General features: G+C 36.2%; 1 protein-coding gene and 1 long non-coding RNA gene across 2 annotated transcripts in view; both read left to right on the top strand.

Annotated features, from left to right (window-relative positions):
- The first annotated feature begins 1000 nt into the window (after positions 1 to 1000).
- On the top strand, positions 1001 to 5517 carry LOC140155305 (protein orai-2-like). Its single transcript, XM_072178089.1, is given in 3 exon segments — positions 1001 to 1889; positions 2711 to 2957; positions 2960 to 5517. Coding segments are annotated over 3 exon segments (600 nt in total). The 5' UTR covers positions 1001 to 1778; the 3' UTR covers positions 3202 to 5517.
- A 1828-nt stretch (positions 5518 to 7345) lies between these two features.
- LOC140155304 (uncharacterized) overlaps positions 7346 to 20640 on the top strand; it is a 366814-nt gene continuing 353519 nt past the window's right edge. Inside the window, exon 1 of the long non-coding RNA XR_011859369.1 lies at positions 7346 to 9733. This is a non-coding gene — a long non-coding RNA (uncharacterized lncRNA). The remainder of the gene's footprint in view (positions 9734 to 20640) is intronic.

Genomic DNA, 20640 nt, shown 5'->3' with positions numbered 1-20640 from the left:
ATGTGCGCGAAAATATTTGCCATATTGAAGCTAAAATGATGAAATACTGGCACAAAAGTGGAATATATTTGCGCGTAGCGCGCAAAAAATTGGCAAAAAATAACCAAATATGAGATTGATTTGGTCAGAAACCCACTTACAGGCGTCAACATTGGGAGGGGCGATGATTGTATGGACCATATCCTCCAAGCTCCTTGCAAAATATTGGGGGTTATCCCGCCCCGGATCTACGCCGTATGAAACCAACTTTAAGTTTTATGTTAGTAGCCAAGATGTTACTTATTTCACTGCATATAACATTTTTGCCACAATCTCTTATTTTTCCTAAAAAGCGAAATTGCAATTGTATAATTTTTTATTGTTACAGTCATATAGAGCTAGCGAGCAGGTAAGAACTTCTTACTGTTTTCGTAAAATTAGGTATACTCATGAATGTGTGTGCCAAAATTTCATCCTTGACTTGCCAAAAATCTCTCTTGCATCCAGGGCTGGACTTCAGAATACCGTGTGTGGCTGGAACTTTCAACATGCGGGGGGGGGCTGTCTCCTAGCAGGACAGACTTCTCAGACAATCCCAGTGGTACACCCCCCCATTTTGGTATTCTATGACCCTCCCCCCAGTAGATTCATGACCCCATCCCGAAGAAAATGTCAGCAGGCCAAAAAAAAAAAAATTAAGCCAGCTTAAAAACATTTTGAGCGCAGTGCACAAAGTGACATAATGGCCCGCACTATACTTTTTTTTTTAACACGGAGTCGTGACAAACAGGATCAGTGCCTGGTGCAATAAATACATGTACGTGTGAATAGCAATCAATTAACATTTTTCTTAAAGAGAACGGGCTTAAGTATTTACAATTCTCATAATAATGCTGATAGGTCACACAAAGCAATATTTTTTGGTATTAATATTTTAATTATATAATATGGTTTATTTCTTTTAACAAATAATGGTCTATAATTGACTCTGATAATTTTAACTTTCATGCCATTATATACCATCAACGACGAAGCAGCAAAAGCTGCCAAAGCGGAAGTAAACGTAAACAAATGCAGAAGGCGATCAAATGCTACTGACAAAATTAATTAACTTTTACAGACAACTATGACATGGAATGATTCCATAGTTAATATTTCTATGTAACGAAACATTATAGTCTACTGATGGTAATATTGTTTGGTGTTTTCAACAAGACAGGCTTCAAGAAATCTATTGATTCCGTCAGCGACAACGAAACGAAAATCTCAACCTGGACCTCGACCTGTGCTGTGCTGTGGTAAAACATGAATGATGAAGGGACACATCACATGGACATAATTGATGGACAGCTTGTATGCATTCCTTGAGCTCTGCTGAACCTTCCTTGTACTAGTTATACTCCGGGGTTGTACTGTACTACAAACATCTACATGAAAATAAAAAAGCTGCATTCACTGCTGCAGGCATGCCATTTCTGCAATTCTGATCATCTTATTCCATCAGATTTCAACACGCCAATCCGCCATAGACTATAAAGTGACTAAGTGAAAGTTGATTGCGCATGATTTACATTAATTTAGCTATTTGGATTGGATCTTGCTTTCTCAATTATTTTAGTTGATACTTCTTAAACAGCAAATTCCCACAGCAACGTTGACATAGGTCATAGTTAATTATAGTATTGTAATTAGCCTAAGGGTAGTGATTTCTCTGCATTTGGCACCATCCATTCGCCAAAATTCATTCACCACAGGGGAGAAGCTATTCTGACTGGATTTATCGTGCCTATGTGAATGAGATGTCTAACCAACATTCAGTCCAGGCATTGTCCTGGCGTAAGCTGTATCTGAGCCGCTCAAAGCTGAAGGCTTCTAGTAGGACATCTGCACTACTGGCAGGTTTTGCTATGGTAAATATGAATATGATAATGAAATTATTACACTGTAGATTTCAAAGCAGTTTATAAAGTAGTATTGGATTTAATTAGTGCCTCATAAATGTACAAATTATATGTGTTTCTAATCATATCTCGAGTTAATGCAGACAGGCTCAAATTCTTTGTTTCTTTTACCATGTTTACTACTGAAGTTCACTCCCCAATTGGGTTTCAAGGATTTTTTCGACAAGGTTTCCAAATTGTCCATCATTGGTTCTTTGTCACAATGCCAAAGACTAAAGGTCTTGGGACTAGTGCAATTTGCTTAAGGGGGTACTACAACCCTGGCCGATTTTATGCCTATTTTTGCATTTTTCTCTAAAATTATAGCACATTGGTGATAAGTAAGATACGTATATATTATAGGGGCAAGGACTACAACTACTGTACTGAAAATTCAGCAACTCAAAGCAAGTAGTTATTGATTTATTGATCAAATATTGGTTTTCCCTCATTTTTGACTGTAACCCCACAACTGTTGTCTGTGCTGAAATAAAATTTACAGTGCAGTACTTGTAGTCCTTGCCCCTATAATATACATATCTTACTTGTCCCCAATGTGCTACCATTTTTAAGAAAATTGCAAAAATAGGCACATATTTGGGCAGGGGTGTAGTACCCCCTTAAATGGGCATTGCATGATCCACAGCCTCTAAAAGTCATATCCCCACTTTTCTCGAAAAAAGTTGAGATTTTTATTCCACTAGAACTCTGGCTACATACATGTAATGTTTATGAAGAAAAAATTTCGTGTAGAATAATGATATTAATATTGTCTGTTATTTTGTATGCAGGTTGCCATGGTAGAAGTTCAACTGGACTGTACTGATGGAAGTGACATCCCAGAGGGTCTTCTGATAGCCTTCACTATATGCACCACTGTCCTTGTTGTTGTGCACCTTTTTGCACTACTCATCAGTACTTGCATCCTACCCAATATAGAGGCTGTTAGTAATGTACACAATGTGAACGCTGTCAATGAATCACCTCATATTAGCCTCAGCATGTATATCGAGATATCCTGGGCATTTTCCACCGTGCTCGCATTGCACTATTTCTTCTGGAAATCATTCTTCTTTGTTGGGTGAAATTCTGGAAATACCACAATGCCGCAATCGCTGCTACAGCTATAGCAACACCAGTTTTGGTTATTCTGTTTGTATTTGGAATTCATTTTTATCGCAAACTTGTGGCACATAAATATGAGCGGTCAACCAAAGTTATAGAGGAGCTTGAATCTATGGCAGGTCAGCTAGATGGACCAAGGAATTTGCAAGATGTTTGAGATACAACTGGGAGGGTAGCTGACTGACTTTGATGACATTTAGATTATATGCAAGTAGCTCTAACACAAGAATGTGTTTTAACACAAGAATGTGTTGGTAAGCACAAGACTACAAAAATCTACTCCATGTGCAAATTTTAAATCAATTTAACTAGTGCGCAGGATATGTATGGTTGTTTATATTCTGAAATAGTTTAAATACCCAACTCACAAACCATAAAACATGGTCCATTACAAGATTAACTTTGCACAGTTGCTAGTTGTTGAATGTAACATCAACATACACTCACATTTAGTGTGCTATCACACCCGGGGATCACAGATCTACGTATTCAGCTGTCTCCCTTAAAATGTGGCTTCTGCTGGTTCACTCCACTGCACAATGCACATGTTGCATTTACACTTGACAAGTGTGAGGAAATATTGTACAAACTGGTATTCTGAATCACTAAAAAAAATCTGTCTGTGACACTACCAAATTGTCTTAAAAATTCATGCTATATTTACTCATGAACAAGGGCTTAGGCAGCCAGCCGTGTAAGGAGTGTTTTACACACCCAAAATTGTAAATACACACCCAGTTTTTGCTTTTGCCCACATGGCCCTATACTTTACACAAATCATAAATTTACACACCCAGTTTTTGAATTTACACACCCAAACCTTCGATTCCTGCCAAAGACCCTGCTCGTGAACCTATTCATATTGTTCAATTCATTCATATTGTTCACAAAAGATTGACAAAACATTCCAGGTGCTTAGTTTCTACCCATTTTAAACTTCCCTTTGACAGGTACGGTTGATGATAAAATGACCAGTGAGTGGGCCTTTAAAGTTCTGTGCACCAGTAGACACAATTTTGGCCCAGTGAAAATTTGATTTGGCACACAAACATGACACATTTGCAATTTTGTACAATTGAGTCAATTTGAGGAATTTCTATGCCAACATTGGGTCAATTTGGGAAAAATGCTTCATTTGGTGCACTTTATTTCTAGAAATTAAGTAAACGCTAATTTGATGTTTCCAGTGTTCGAATTGAGGAAAAATAAATGGTTGTCCCATGGACAACCAAATTACAATTTCTGGTTGTCCGTAGGCCTACAAAGGTGACTTTTGGCTACAGATTTATGGTTGTCCGGCGGACAACCAAATCAGTATTTTTGGTTGTCCGGCGACTTTTTCAGTTGTCCTGGGCGAACGGACAACCAAAATTTCGAACACTGGATGTTTCATAGTAGATGTCTTTTATAGACTACTTAATAGTCCCACTGTTCTTGTTGTTTTTGTACATGTATTATGTAACTGATAGTATTTACATGTATTATATTAGATGCCTACTATTTTTAGGAGGTACTACACCCCTGGCCTATTTTGTGCCTCTTTTTGCATTTTGCTCCAAAATTATAACACATTGGTGACAAGTAAGATATGTACATGTATATTGCAAATTCAGCACCTCAAAGCAAGTAGTTATTGATTTATTGATCAAATATTGGTTTTCCCTCATTTTTGACTATAACTCTGTACAGAAATAAAATTTCCAGTGCAGTAGTTGTAGTCCTTGCCCTAGGTATAATATACATACAGGGATGTAAGTAAGCCAGAAGAAAAAAAACTGAAAATTGGGGAAAAGCGTGTAAATTCGGGCTAAAAAGCCCCAAACAGGCTGAAAATAAAAGAAATTGCGTAAATCTGGACTACAAAAAAACCTGAATTCTGTAAAAATCCTGAAAACTTACATCCCTGGGCATATCTTAATTGTCCCCAATGCGCAATAATTTTTGAAAAAAATCCAAAAATAGGCACAAAATTGGGCATGGGTGTAGTACCCCCTTAAGGTTACACTAAGAAACCTATAAAAGACGTATAAAGTTGTTCTCTAAAACAGAGTTTTCTCAGTAACCAGATATCACAGCGAGTGAAATGTTGGTGCATTGGATGTAGCTTAACAGTTTGTGTGTTTATACAAATTTTTAGAATAAATTTGAAAATCATTCGTTTAAAGCCTTTTTTCGCACCATGTTCACAAGATCAAAAACACGTTCCATGACGTTTTTTTCAAATGTGCGCCCTGTATAAAACCACGCCGAGTGATTGTTTTCTTCTTTTTTGTATTGTACTACAAATCGATCAAAGAAATAATGTTGCCATGGGGAAGAACCAAATACAGTACCGATTAAATTGTAAAAGCCCATTTTTAGGGAACATTTTCGAGAATCTTGCTTGAGAAATTATCGATATCTTGATTGTGGAATGTTAATTTTGACATCTAACTACCAACATTATTCCTAAAGCTACTTTTACAAAAACAAGTTTTTTCACATCGATCGTCCGACTTTGCGGAGGAATGCGCTTGTTTATCATAACAGCCTGCATGCACTATTGATCATGTAGTCAGTTTGAGACCGTTAGATTTCGTAAGCTGCTTCTGTTGCACAATCGACTAGCGCGCCTGACTGAGTACTTGGCTTTTGCCCAGTGCTTTTGGTACAAAATTGTACAGGGTCAAATTTGAAACTTGCTCAAATTGTGTTTAAAAAAAATAACAATGTATTCCTCTAGTCATAAGAATTTTCCCCATACCCCCCCCACCCATTTGAGGGGTTGAGCTCTCGCACTATGAAGCCTCAAATTGAATTTCGTGAATCTTGATTGATCTCACTTCTCATCTGTGTTTAATGTTGATCACTATTGGATCCTTCGGTGTCCTGCAATTTAATGTTACGTCTAGTATCACACATGATATACTGTAGCCTTATTTAATTACAGATTGTTTTCTGTAGGCTATTTGCATTTTGTTTATGAGGAGCAATTTACACCTTTGATATTTGTTTTATTCAAAAAATCCAGAAGAGAAAATATAATATGCATGAAATGCTTTTAAAAAAACAATATTGTAACATCTCCATACATTTTTTTGTAACAGATATTTGAAAAAACATTCCACAAAATGTTAGTTTTCACTACCAGAAAATATTACCCTTTAATTTTGAACCAAACATATGAAGTAAAACAAAGAAAATCGCTACAAATAGGGGTAGGTTAAACAGCCTTTTAAAAAGGGTGATGCTTCATATTTCTTAGGGAACAGGCTTATTTGATGCAGTATGATCTCCTGAGCATTTTGACACCATTTTCATCCAAATCGGCCAAAAAATGAGTTGGTGCCGGCCAAAACAAGTATTTGGACAGGGGTCCCTGTGGGGGTCTGAAAATCAATATTTTGACAATAATCACTATTATATGCCTAATTCTGTTAAAGTTGGTGCTGATTTGTATGTAATTGATGTCTAGAATTCCATTTATGAAAGTTGCATAAAAATTTGTCGTTTTCTTAAAATGGCTGTTTTACGTCCAAATATGGATGTGAGGGCGCTTTGCATAAAACACGCGCATGTTCTTTTTACAAGAAATTTTAATGATGCCAGTTTGAAGATAATCACATGTGGCATATCCTCAAGAAATTTGGGCAGTATATTGCTTTTCGTTTGACCGTGGTACTATTTTTCGTATTCTCAGGAAGCCTTCCATTGAAATTCTGGGCAGTATATTGCTTTTCGTTTGACCGTGGTACTATTTTTCGTATTCTCAGGAAGCCTTCCATTGAAACGTACACGTTTTAAAGTGCATTGACCCCTGTACAGTTAAATGGGAGCATTCTATGAAATATTCAAATGGCTCCCAAAATCAAACCGTACTATGAAAACCGCTCAAATTTCTTGAACACATACTAACTATGATTGTCTTCATACATACATCATTGAAATTTCTGTTTGAAAGATCATTTGCGTGTTTTATGCAAAGCGCCCTCACATCCATATTTGGACGTAAACAGCCATTTTAAGAAAAACGACAACTCCAATTTTTATGCAACTTTCATAAATGGAATTCTAGACATCAATTACATACAAATCAGCACCAACTTTAACAGAATTAGGCATAAAATAATGATTATTGTCAAAAATATTGATTTTCAGACCCCCCCCCTGTCCAAATACTTGTTTTGGCCGGCACCAACTCATTTTTTGGCCGATGTGGATGAAAATGGTGTCAAAATGCTCAGGAGATCATACTGCATCAAATAAGCCTGTTCCCTAAGAAATTTGAAGCATCAAGATTTTTTAACCGACCACTACTACAAATGCATTGGTCATTATTAATGAGGTCCATTTTATGGACCTCAGCAAATGTTACAATATTGCTTTTTGCTTTTTAAAAGAACAATATTTTAAATAATGTGGTTTGTTTACAAGTGAGATAAAACCATTTTATTACATCTTTTTAAAAGATGTAAAGGTTAAAACCTGTCAATTTGAATTGAAATTAGATATGTATTTCGGATTTGAAGCATATTTTAGGGACGCACCATTAGATTCTCAGGGTGGGGGTAGGAAGTTTTTCACAAAAAAAACTTCACCCACTTCATGAGCAAAAAAAAAACTTTCCCCACCAACACACACACAAAAAAAAACCTTCCCCACCTAACTGTGTATAAATGCATGAAATAAAAAAAAAATCTTTCCCCGACCCCAACTTCCTACCCCCCCTGAGTATCAAATGGTGCGTCCCTTACAATAAATCTTAACACACAAAATCTTGTGTAATGGTGTTTGGACCACCTACATTGTACAAGAAACAAGCTATTTATAGACAGTATAGTCCGATCTTTTAATATCTGTATCATTATGGTGTCAAGTTGTATGTGTGCATATTTCACCACTTGCAAGGTAAATTATTGTGTTTTTCTTCAAAGACTGTTGTAGGCCAATATTGTAAAACTTGTTGTTAAGTGTGTATTATTTTTCTCTTTAAAAAATCCTACTTTATATTGTAAAACAATCACTTGTCAGTACTGAATTTCATTAAAGTATTATTTTAAATTATTTTTTATCTAGTATATAGTAATGATAAAAGTTGTAATATTATTTATAATTTTTGAAAATATGCTTAAATGTTTATGGCAAATTTTACATGTACGTATACAAAATGTACCTAAACATGTGGCGATGTGAAAATGCAACATGTGTGGTGTCTAAAGTCAAATGCCGAGGTCAACTAGCCGGCCAAAAAGTCTGATTTGACCTGTGATATACCATTTTCAAAACAAGGAATTGTAGGGTTTACACAGGGTCAGAATTCAGAAACTCTGATTTCAACGAAACTTGTCCAATTGTTTGTAAAAAGTAAGAAAAAGAATAGTTTGCACTGCCTAGAATGCTTCATTACTGGCAAAATACTGCAACATTAGGCGGTAGCATTACCCCGTTAGCTTTGGACATTATTTTATATTGATTTTACACCTGGGTAAGTCGGGTGGAAAATAAAGAAAATAATTAAATATCCAAAGCTAACGCTATTATTGGGCATCTCCGCCTAATGAAAAAGACCAACCCTTCAGAAGCATTTCTTCATATTGTATGTGGCAAAAAAACCTCTACTAAGGGCAATACAATTTTTTAGGCCTAATGCAAAATTATATCTTGCACAAATTGTATACATGTAACAAAGTTTCACAGAACAAACCTGTATGATCAAATTTATATTACATGTAGCACCATTTCAAGAATGTATTATCATGGTATTAAATACTACAAAAGTTAAGGCCTTGCAGTTTGTACCAGCCTGTCCACTATTCATGTCTCATTTTTGTATTGACATTATTTGGTTTAATAAAAAAATACATACAAGTGTACTTCTTGTACATCTGGGAGCCTGGGAAACCAATCAGTTTTAATACATAATACAGTGGAACCTCTTTATCACAGAATCTATTGGGCCACAGGTCCCGGCACAGGTCTTGGTTTATGTATCAGGATTTTGTGTTATCAGGTACTAAAACATACATTTGTACAAAAACTATACCAGAGGCTTCAAAAATCACAAAAAAGGATTCGGAAAAAGTATAGTTTGGCCTACCTGTGACATTTGGTTACTAGCAAAAAGGTCATCTATAGGTCAAATTGTGACCTCCACAGTGTCAACATCGTAACATGCTCCGATTTAAACCAAATATGTCTTAAATTGTTCCTCTGTAAAAACCATTTCAAAATAAAGAAAAGTTTGCCATCTCAAATGTTTTGTTATGTACAGTGTTCGAATTTAGGAGAAAAAAAATGGTTGTCCCATGGACAACCAGATTACAATTTCTGGTTGTCCGTCTAAGTTTTTGGTTGTCCGTAGGCCTACAAATGTGACTTTTGGCTAGATTTATGGTTGTCCGGCGGACAACCGAATCAGTATTTTTGGTTGTCCGGCGACTTTTTTAGTTGTCCCGGGCAACCAAAATTTTGAACGCTGGTTATGTAACAGGGTGAGAGATCAACTATCTTGTGAGCTCTATTGACCTTGACATATTGGGCTATGTATTAAACTTCTTTATTTTAAACGGTTTTGTACAAGGAACAATTTGATACCTTTTGATGTCTAGAGCATTTTTAAGATGTTGACCCCTGTTGAGGTCAAACTTTGACCCTTGACCTTTTTCTGGTCATAAGGTTTTAGCTTCATTCATTTCCAACATCCATTTAAAGTGATGTAATCAAGCTAAATGAGAAGTTTGTCCTCAACACCCATAAATACCACAAAATACCATGATCTGTGATGACGCAATCACCCTAAGGATTATATGCTCACGGAATCGCTGCCTGGGGCAGCGTAATCCGCATGGCTACCAATCGGTGATCGTGTGCTTGGCTAGACTATGCCATAGTCGAATTTTGATAAAAAATATGTTATTATTAATCATTATGAACACATTCCGTTGAACTCAAAATTACACTGATGTTTATTAGATTTAAAGTGTTCAATAGTAAAATGGTCATAAAGAGTTTAGATGATTAGTGACAATAAAAGTTATATTGAATTCAACATATCTTGCATAATTATAATTGCTCACTTTAATATTGAGCATTTCTGATTTTGGAATCGACCAGTTTATTGATCGCGAAAGCCCGAGTAGAAAATCCGACTATGTACTTTCACTTTTAAGCAGAACTTTACCCCGGGACTTTGGTCTCTAAAATACACTGTCAATCATACTTGTTTATCAATCCAATTTAACCGTAAGTACCAAGCATGGTAGTAAGACGCGCTAAATGTACGTCCACACACACCACTGAGAGTTTATTCGTTTAACTTTCGCGCCAGATCAAACGTGCCGCAAATTCCATATAATGGTCACTTGCCCGGGGGATTTAAACCATAGCGAGATCTGGGCTACCAATCACAAGCCAGATCCATTTAAAGATGCATTACATCATGGCCAATTTTAGTTCTCCATAGAGTTCCGTGTTAAGAATCTTAACCGCAACCCCAAGTAAGTAAATCCACTTAGGAAGCTAACAAACAGAGGAGTACGGTGACTGAAAATATCAGATGTGAAAATTTATCAATTGCACACAAGTTAATACAAATCACCATTTTATGCTTAAAAATGTAATAGCCAGAGTATGCAAAATGGGCAAGTGGACTACGGAGAAGTCCAGTGCTTGGCATGCGAGGTGTCCAAGGTTCGAATACCGGGGTGCCAAGTGACTTCTTCATTAATCTTCTCTCCTTTATTGTTTCTTTAACTTCCGATAGCAAAAAGCAGAGTTGGGTGTTAGGGTTAATACAAATTTTGAGATATAGCTTATAATAGAATTCTCAACCTTTTATTTTTTTTCTGAGCAATACTTGAATATACTTTGAAGCAAGTGACATGTTGAGTTATAAAAAGTTGGGCCTATAGTATTTATTATATACCTCATAAATTATAGATTCCTGTCATCTGATTGGTTGCAAGTGCAGTCATTGAATTAACTATGCCCGCAAAATGAACTATGGACCGGTCCATGGAAATGAACTATGGACCGGTCACGTGCGTCCCGATCAAACTGCGCAATCGCAGCATCCACGTATCCATTCGGTATATAAAACAAATATTGACTGCTATATTCGGGCATGGTTAAGATTATAGGCCCAAGGTGATCTCAAAACCATGCGCCTCGGGTCATAGCATGGTTTTGAGATCACCTTGGGCCTATAATCTTAACCATGCCCCTCATTGCAAGTCAATATTTGTATACTATAGGTCATGGGCAGTAACTTCTTGGTGGCAAACTAAACCAATGCTCTACAGGGGATCCCAGCATGGGGTCAAAGGTTACATTGGGTCCAATTTTAAACCCCACAGAAGTATTCCTCTGGTCATAAGGATTCATTGTAACATGCTCCGATTTTAACCAAAGATGTCTCAAATTGTTCCTCTGTAAATTGAACCATTTCAAAATAAAGAAATTTGCCATCTCAAATGTCTTGTTAGCTACATTGTATGTAACGGGTAAACGGGGTGAGAGGTCAACCACCTTGTGACATATTTGGATATGCAAATTCTTTATTTTAAATGGTTTTGTATGAGGAACAATTTGATACATTTTTGGTGTAGAGCATTTTTAAGATGTCTTAGATGTTGACCCCTGTTGAGATCAAACTTTGACCTTTTGCTAATATATCACTCAAGGGCCATACATCCTAGGTAGGTCAAACTATACTATTTCTGAATCCTTATGACCCACCCGAGGAATTAAAACAATATTCAAGCAATTTTGACATTTAACCCATATGACCTTTGACCCCATGCTGGGATCCCCCTGTAGAAGATTGATTTAGTTTGTCACCCCAAAGTTATTGCCTTTTTGATCCATAGAAAATGCCTATCGCTGGCGAAGTTACGTAATAATCAGATTAACTACCATAGCAATAGGTGAAAACAATTTTTGAATATACCGCGCTGCACTGATACGTTCACGCGGTACCTCTTCATTGAACCATATCATGCTGATTACTTGCACCTGTAAGATTAGTATCTTTGAAAAGACCAGTATTGTATTCAATCTATGATTGCAGACATACACAGGTGATGAGTGTAACCCTACGTGTAGTGCTGCACTATATGTTCAAAATTGTTTTCACCTATTGCTATGGTAATTAATCCGATTAATTACGTAACTTCGCCAGCGTATAGGCCAACCTTTAATAACATGTCAAATGGCTTGGCTCCCTAGGTAATGACTTAAGAACCGAAAGTCCATTTATTGTGGTGGAGTTTTCATTGAAATTAAGCTCTACTAATTGCACATGCAAAGAAATCGCAAACTGAATTTTAACTCGTTCAGGTTCATCACATTGCATAGTACTGCATTTCCCGGTATCTGTCCCATCCCTCCTCCCCTTCATAAGCATCAACATTTATGAGATTGGCACTTCATACCTTTGGCAAACAAATTTACACCCAGTTTTTCAATTAAATATCCAACATTTGGAAAATAAAGGAACATGTCGGTTTTCTTCAGTTTGCGAACTTTAATCTTGGAACAAGGTACTTGATGCAACTGGTGTGAGCCATTGAATTCTCACAAAACAGAATGTTTTCATCTACAAGCTTTACATTAAAAACAAGATGAGTCCATTTACATTCAAATGAATGAGAATCCAATGAATTTTTAATAAAAAAATAATTGGCATGAATTTTTAACAAGTGAAAGTACCAAGAACCCCTCATATTTTTAAACATTTTAAGTGAGGGCATTTCTTCTGTACCAAAACTACAATGTCAAAAATGGGATTTGTTCCCAGTCTCATGTTTTTTTTATGTGCTGCCACTTATGCTGGTTTCATACTACCCTGCCGCTTGCCGCTGAGCGGCGTGGTGCATCGCAGACAAACGGACACAATCAAGGCTTGTCATTAGTTGAAACGCCCTGCCGCTTGCCGCAGCGGCAGGAAAGTATGCTGGAGGCTTTAAGGTGCCAGTTCATTAACTGTATATCCTACAAGCCACATTGTGATTAGCACATAATTTTATCAATTTTCTTGCGAAAAATCCCCCTTGTCAATAGTCTTGACATTTTATTGGGGATATTACAATTAACAGAAAATAATGGGATGAATTGCCCCTTGACCCGCATTCTTGAAGCCCTGTTGTGGTTATGACTTGGCTAATTGTGACAAAAGAATGCTCAATATTTTCACAAAAGAGTACTGTGTTTTTCATCAAGTCAACTGTTTTATTCACATCTGTACAGACTTACTTGACAAAACCATATTTCATACAATTACTTAAACTTATACAAACACATATTTACAGCAGTATAAATAATGTCTGCTCAGCATACAACAAATCTTCTTGGGTTACCATGATAAAATTCAGGAGTGAATGATCTTTTCAAGTCACAGCTTTTTGCTGTTTTCAGTTCATTTTATATGTAATGACTTACACACCTGAAAATTAAAGAATGCTGACAATGAGGGACATCTTTTCCCTCTCCCAAGACCCAGAGAAGACGGGCGAATACAGGCGATTAACATTGTTCAACAATTCAAGAACCATTGTTCAATATTAAAAGCACTATCAATGATTCTTGCGAAAGAACAGAAATATTTAAAATTTGAATGAATAGCTTCAAAGTGAATGACACGTCTATAAAATTCTCATGTAAAACAGTACTTGGAACAGAAAAATCTTGATTTTGGATTATGTTTTGGTAAATCACTGATAGTAACTGCATTCTGGTCTGTGACCTTATGACATTTTTCGCTGTAAATAATCTTCCCTACACATATATAAACCAACAATTGAAACTGAAATACAAAACACATTAAAACATGGTTACTTTTATACAAAGTCACAAAGTATCCAGCACGACAGCTGAATTTTTCAGAATGTATCAAGTTGGGTTTCAAATGACCATGCAATTACATAAAACTTATGGTATAGTTGACCATGATGTATACAGTGGAATATTTCTTTTTAAAAAACGGTAATATCTAGCTGAATACTTAAAAACTCTTGCAATCTAGGCAGATGTTATCCAAGGATTGTATTTTTTTGCATGGAAACCCATTCCCAACATCCTCAGCATGATTTTAGTTGTAATGGGATATCTCTTGCATGCCTTTCATCAGCCCACCCACAGTCTTGCCTATATACAACTGCTGTCTTCTTATTTTAGTACGGTCTGCCACCTCGTCTATCCCGTCGCATGTCTCCGCGTTGGTCCATCTTGCCTGGGCCTCCTGGGCCACCACGTCCACGGGGTGGTCCGAAACCGCCACGTCCTCTGTCCATTCCTCCACGGCCACGGAATCCACCACCACGTCCACGATCAAAACCACCACGTCCACCACGGAATCCTCCACGACGCTCAAATCCTCCTCCACCACCTGGACAAAATGAACAAAACATCACTTTTAATTACTGGTTTTTTTTAAATACTTTTCTCTGAACTAGTTTTCTTGCCAGCAGTAAATAACTGTATGAGACCCCTAGGTTGCAAATCAGCTACAAGACCTACAGGACTACATCATGCTAATATAAAATATTTTAGAAATCTGTGCCTGCCTTCTAGCCACTGCCCATGACACAATTTGCATAAATGTTCAACTACAAACACAAAACCATACTTGAATACAGTAATCGATGTTGGTTGATATTGAATCAATGTATCCGACTGCAAAAAGGAAGTTTCATACAGCAATAAACACATATGTGACATGATCAAGGGGAATGAGTCGCATGTTGCAATTTTCAATTAGAAATTTTTTGCATCATTTTCTGGCAGTTTATGAATGCTTCATTTTGATGCAAACCCTAGCAAAATTGGATATCTGGTTACAGAGTTATGAGCAATTTATCAATGGCTGAAAACAACGTAAAACAAAAGAATTTGAACTGTTTTTACCAATATCTCAAAAACAATATTAGCAACATCCGACTCATTCCTCTTGATCATGTCACATAATGGTCAGCTTCTCAACACTTATTTGTGCTCGCAATCATGTCCATGGCATGCAGTAAGTTCGACCGAGAGAGGTCCTTATTAGAGATGAATCGGTTCATGCTAAATCCTCTTGATGAGGAAAATCATCTTTTCACAGTTGTGACAGACAGCTTGTCCATTACTAATTACAAAACTGTTGTAAGTGACCTTCAATGTAAATGTTACTGATATACTTCAACAAATATTCCTCTACTCACCACCATCACCGCCTGGTTTAGCTGCTTGACATCTATTACAATTCTGGCGCCATCCAAAGTTGTTGTTTCCACAGTCCCTACAAAATAAAGAATGCTGACGGTTTAGACATGCATTTTGAATAGAACAAGATTACTGCTCATGTGTTGTTAGCAGCATTGGTTCAACCTATCAAACAGAAAACTACTTTAATGACTAACACTAGCACCTACAGGAATCCTTTGTATAGATAAAATATTCGATTTTGCCAAAAATGATTTAGGGCACAGTTAATAAACCTTCCGCATAGCTTAGGCCAATAAATAAAGTTGTGTTCCGAAGCTGCCACACGCTTTTCTCAGCGAGAATGTTTGATTACCACTTCAAATCAGTGAAAATATTTTGTTATGTGTATAATGTGAGCCTTTGATTTCAGTTTGCATTCCGCATTGGATTTAAAATTGTCACAAGCTTTTAGACATACTATTATTTTATGCCTTTTTTATAGTAAGACTTGTTTTTAGTGCTGTTGTAAAGACGGCTGTTGTTGACACCGTTGTCAACACCAACAATTTGACAAAGGACATTTATAATCAATATGCATCTTTAATAGATTTGACAGTCCCTTGTATGTGAAGATATCTATGATTAAATTATGCCAAGTCCCCCCTCCACCCACTTGAGAGCCCACAGCTATTTTGAGAAACCTGCAGATACCAAATATGGCAAAGAAACGCAGCAATTTAACAGATTCCAGACCTAGTTCTTGAAATACTTACGGGTTGGGGCAATTCCAGTCTCCCTCTCTGGGGCACCACCTTGTGAGCCACCGCCCATACCACCACGATCACGTCCACCTTCACGAGGTCCACCTCGTCCACGACCACGATCCATGCCACCACGTCCACCACCACGACCTGGTAAAAATATTAGTTACAAATAAATAAACAAAATGTTTCCAATGACGAGGAAAGAGAGATGAAATGGATCAAAACCTAAATATGATTTGCCAGTATTGCCACGGTAGTATTTAACAAAAAATGTTCTAGATTTGCTTGCGGTGGTTCTTTCTGAGAGTTATTTAACCCTTCCGAGTATTCTATGTTGGACTAAATGAAGCATGGAAACCTGTTGCCAAAACTTGTGGGGATTCATGGATCAGGCTTTGAAATTCCATTTTTTCAAGGGCTCTCGAAAATTTTTAAGGCCAGTGACCAAAGGGTATGAAGGCAACTATATACCGAATCGAGGGACATCAAGACAACGTCCGGCATCCGAGACCATGGCCTAGGTGGCCTCTCTGAAATTTGAGGTCTGATCTTCCATGGATTCTGTAACTGATAAGCATATCTTGGTCATTGTGATCATGTTGAAATGGGCAAATTCAGAACTGCAACCATGATTTGAATAATTGATTTCATGGGTATTTTCCCTTTATATCCTATTACATATTTTTTCAGTAGTCTTACCTCTGCCTCTGAATCCCATGGCTCCAGCAGGTGCTCTTGCTAACTCTACTTTGATCTTGTTGCCATGGAAATCCTTGCCTGAAAAGTGATGCAAATTTAAATTATTTAACAGTATGTAAATTATTGAACAGTATTTAAATGCTTGAGTGAATGCAATTTTACAACAGTTCAATCATAAGCATTACAGGCATTGATAAATAATTTCCTAAGGTTTGTTGCCAAAAGCACTTGACTCTGCTTGCAAAGGTTGGAGCTTCTACAAAGTATGCATACACATTGGCACAACACCAGGCACATACAACTTTGTCCGAGAATATATATACAGCAACAGTGGCTGCAAGGTAGTTCTCCAAATATCTAGTGTACATTCTTAAAGCAGTATGAACAGCAGAACTCGGAATGGAGTGGGATCTCTTTTTGCATCTTAGCCCTTTTTGGGTTAAGGTGGTACGAAAGGCAAAATCAAGTTGCTCTGATTGAGATTAAAATAGACTTGTTGCAGAGAGATATGCAAAATAATCTTAATTCCAAAATTTGAGCCAAATCGGACAAACGGTTATTGAGATATTGCTGTTGAAAGATTCTTTGTATTCTATTGTTTTTGCCAATATATTGATGAAGTTAATGAGGAAAATTGGCAAAATGTGCTCATTATTCACGGTTAGGCGCCACTTTTGGTGAAAAAAACTTGAAATTTTCAAAATGGATTAAATTTCATTTAATTGGGGTTTTCTTTTCCACATAAGACCAGATTTTCATAAAAATATCATTTCCCAGCTTAAATCTCTCTACTTCTTGAAGAAAATTATAATTTATTATCTCATGTTATGTAATTTTTAACAAATTTGATAAATATTGAGTAGTGAATATTTATACTTTTACTGTCCAATACATATATAATAGATATTTAAAATAAACAAGTATGTCATAGGCTCTCTTCTGACCAAATTTGGGCAAATTTTGTTGTGTAATGACAAATTTATGGCCACTTACATGTAATTTTGTGGTAAAAAGGGAAATTGACATGAAAAGGTTTACTCAACAATTTTAATAATCAATGAATGACTCTGATATTTCACAGCTTTGATGGTCATAATATGGGTAATGTTCACAAATAATATCAGCCAGTTTGAAAGCACAGGTCAAATTCAAGATTCTTATGTTTGTGCAATTTTGGATGTGACAGATGTCAATGTGAACGGAAACCACACATTGTAAAGCAGAGTATGTTTCAGAAAATAATGATTCAAAGAGTTTTCACACACTCAGTAAATTAAATGGGATATATTGACACATATTAACCTGTGTAAGTGTTCATTTTAAAACATTGTTTACAATTTATAGAGGTGGATGTGACATTTTTAATTGTGAACAGAATATTTCATTACTATAAACAGTTTGCTTGTCAAAATATAAGCTTTAAAGCACTTCTAACACATATATTTTGATAGATTCTATTGAATTGAGCAATGCTAAAATGTTTTTCCTGACCCTTTATATTTTTGCCAAGCAAAATGTTTATAATACTGAAATATTCCGTTCACATTTGAAGATGTCACATCCGCTTCTGTAAATTGCATACAAAACTGTCCCCTAAAAGACAACAACAAAGCCATGAAATAATCATATGTGACATGTATGAAATAATAAACCTATTTTAGAAAGTCAAATATCATGTTGTTTAAGTATTTTGGCCTAAAACTACTAATTTTGAGGATGTGACATGTGAACGGAAATTGAAGCTTTTTGAATCTCCTGTCACAATTAAAGAAGGCATGCTGAATTAAAAACTTATTGTGCCTTTTGAGCCCCCACAAACTTGTAATGAAATAACTTCAAACTGGCATCCTAGTCCCATACCTGTCTTAGTTCTTTGAAGAAACTATTTTGGATGTGACAGGTACCATGGATGTGACACATGTGAACGGAAACTTTGAAATGACATCTGCAAGCTAAGTTGATGAAGGAGTTTTCATTAAATGGTGTCATTAGATAGCTCATAGCAGGAGATTTTTAAAAATCAAGGAGAACAAATTCTGCCACTTATTTGTTAATAAATTATACTATTTGGAAAATTAATCGGATGTGACAAAATTGTGAACGGAATTTGTTGGCAAAAATTCAAAATATCGCTGTATCTACGTATTAAGAGCAACAAGTGTAATTTGTTCAACAAATAGTAACAAGACTCTGAACTTTACTAAAACACACTAGTTTGCCATTCATGTTAAGTATTAGTCGATCTATTCCACATTGAATAAGGTACATTGATGTGAACGGAAAATGTCACATCCAAATTCAGAAATTTAAATGGTTCTCATGCTAGTTTAACTGACAACTACTACTTTGTTCATGTATGGCTGTATAGTGCAACTTGTTCATTACATAAAAACAACAAAAGCAGCTGGTAGGCTCAACATAGTTAAAAGTGGCAGCATTGGAAAATAAATGTCTGTTTTTAGGTTGCTAGTAAAATGTGGTTTTTGACCACTTCTGACCCCTGTGCGCTCTGAAAGATAAAAGCAGAAAGGCTGATTAAGCTAGTGGAGGTAGGCTATACAGAGACAATGAAAAATCACCAACAGTCAATTCTGTAACCCCATTATTTTTTACACACCAGGCCAGATACGTTGAAAATCAAAAAGTGGCGCCTAACCGTGAAATGGGCCAATAGCCCTAATATTAATTTTTGCCAATATTTTCCCAATATTTTATGAATAACCCTTCATACTACTTTTACCTTGTAACCATTTTGACCTGAAACTTTGCCAATGTGTCTCTATGACCTAAACCTTTAACATGTGATTTTCCATACATCTAATTTGCATATTTGCATAATTAATTAGCTTTAAGTATAATGCTAATTAATTATGCAAATATGCAAATTAGATGGGCGGGAAAATCACATGTTAATGTTTTAGGCCATAGAAACCCATTGGCAAAGTTTCATGTCAAAATCATATAAAATAATAGTATGAAGGTTTATTCATAAGATATTGGTATAATATTGGCAAACATGAATATTCATGAGCACATTATGCCAATTTTCCTCATTAACTTCATCAATATATTGGCAAAACAATAGAATACAAAGAAACTAAAAACATGTATATCTTGACAGCCGTACGTCCGATTTCCTTCAAACAAAAACTATTTTGCTCAGTGTATTTAGCTTAACTTATTCAATCTATTCAAATGGTTCTAAATTCAGTTTTTGTTTTCCAGAAACATCGTTCGAACCCCCTTACGGGCATGGTCAATGGTGGTCTTACCATGCTTACTGGGTTTTGAACTCCGTAATCGTTTTTTGCAGGCACGTTTCTTTTATTTTATGGATTTACTTAATTTCTCAAAGCCCTTAGGAATTCACTTTTGAGCCAAACAATTACGCAGTTTACTTCTTTAATCTACACAACTTCTATTCCTCTAATATGTATGAACACTGTTAAGGGGGTACTACACCCCTCGATAAATTTGTGTCCAGTGTTTACTCAGAGGCTGTATGTCTCAAATTTGGCCCAGTGAAAATTATATTTGGCCCACAACAATTTGCAATGCTGTATTACAATTAGTCAATTTGAGGAATTACTGAGACAAAATTGAGTCAATTTTGGGGAGAAATGCTTCATTTGGCGCACTCAATTTCCAGAGAGAGTAAACACTGTTTGTGTCTATTTTTGCATTTTTCTCAAAAACTAATAACACAGTGGTAACAAAAGGGGCAAGGAATCCAATTACTACACTGGAATTTCAGTGACCCAAGACAAGTGGTTTGTTATTTATGATAAGAAATAAGGTACCGCTAGCATGTACCTCGTTTCCTATCATATATACTGAACTGCTTGTCTTGAGTCACTGAAATTTCAGTGTAGTAATTGGATTCCTTGCCCCAATAATATACATAATTTTTATTACCAGTGTGTTATTATTTTTTGAGAAAAATGTAAAACTAGTCACAAATTTACCACAGGGGT

The sequence above is a fragment of the Amphiura filiformis genome, chromosome 6 (assembly GCF_039555335.1).
Source record: "Amphiura filiformis chromosome 6, Afil_fr2py, whole genome shotgun sequence".
Taxonomy (NCBI): domain Eukaryota; kingdom Metazoa; phylum Echinodermata; class Ophiuroidea; order Amphilepidida; family Amphiuridae; genus Amphiura; species Amphiura filiformis.
The sequence above is the reverse complement of the archived record's forward strand: the minus strand, read 5'-3'. Positions and strand labels throughout refer to the sequence as shown.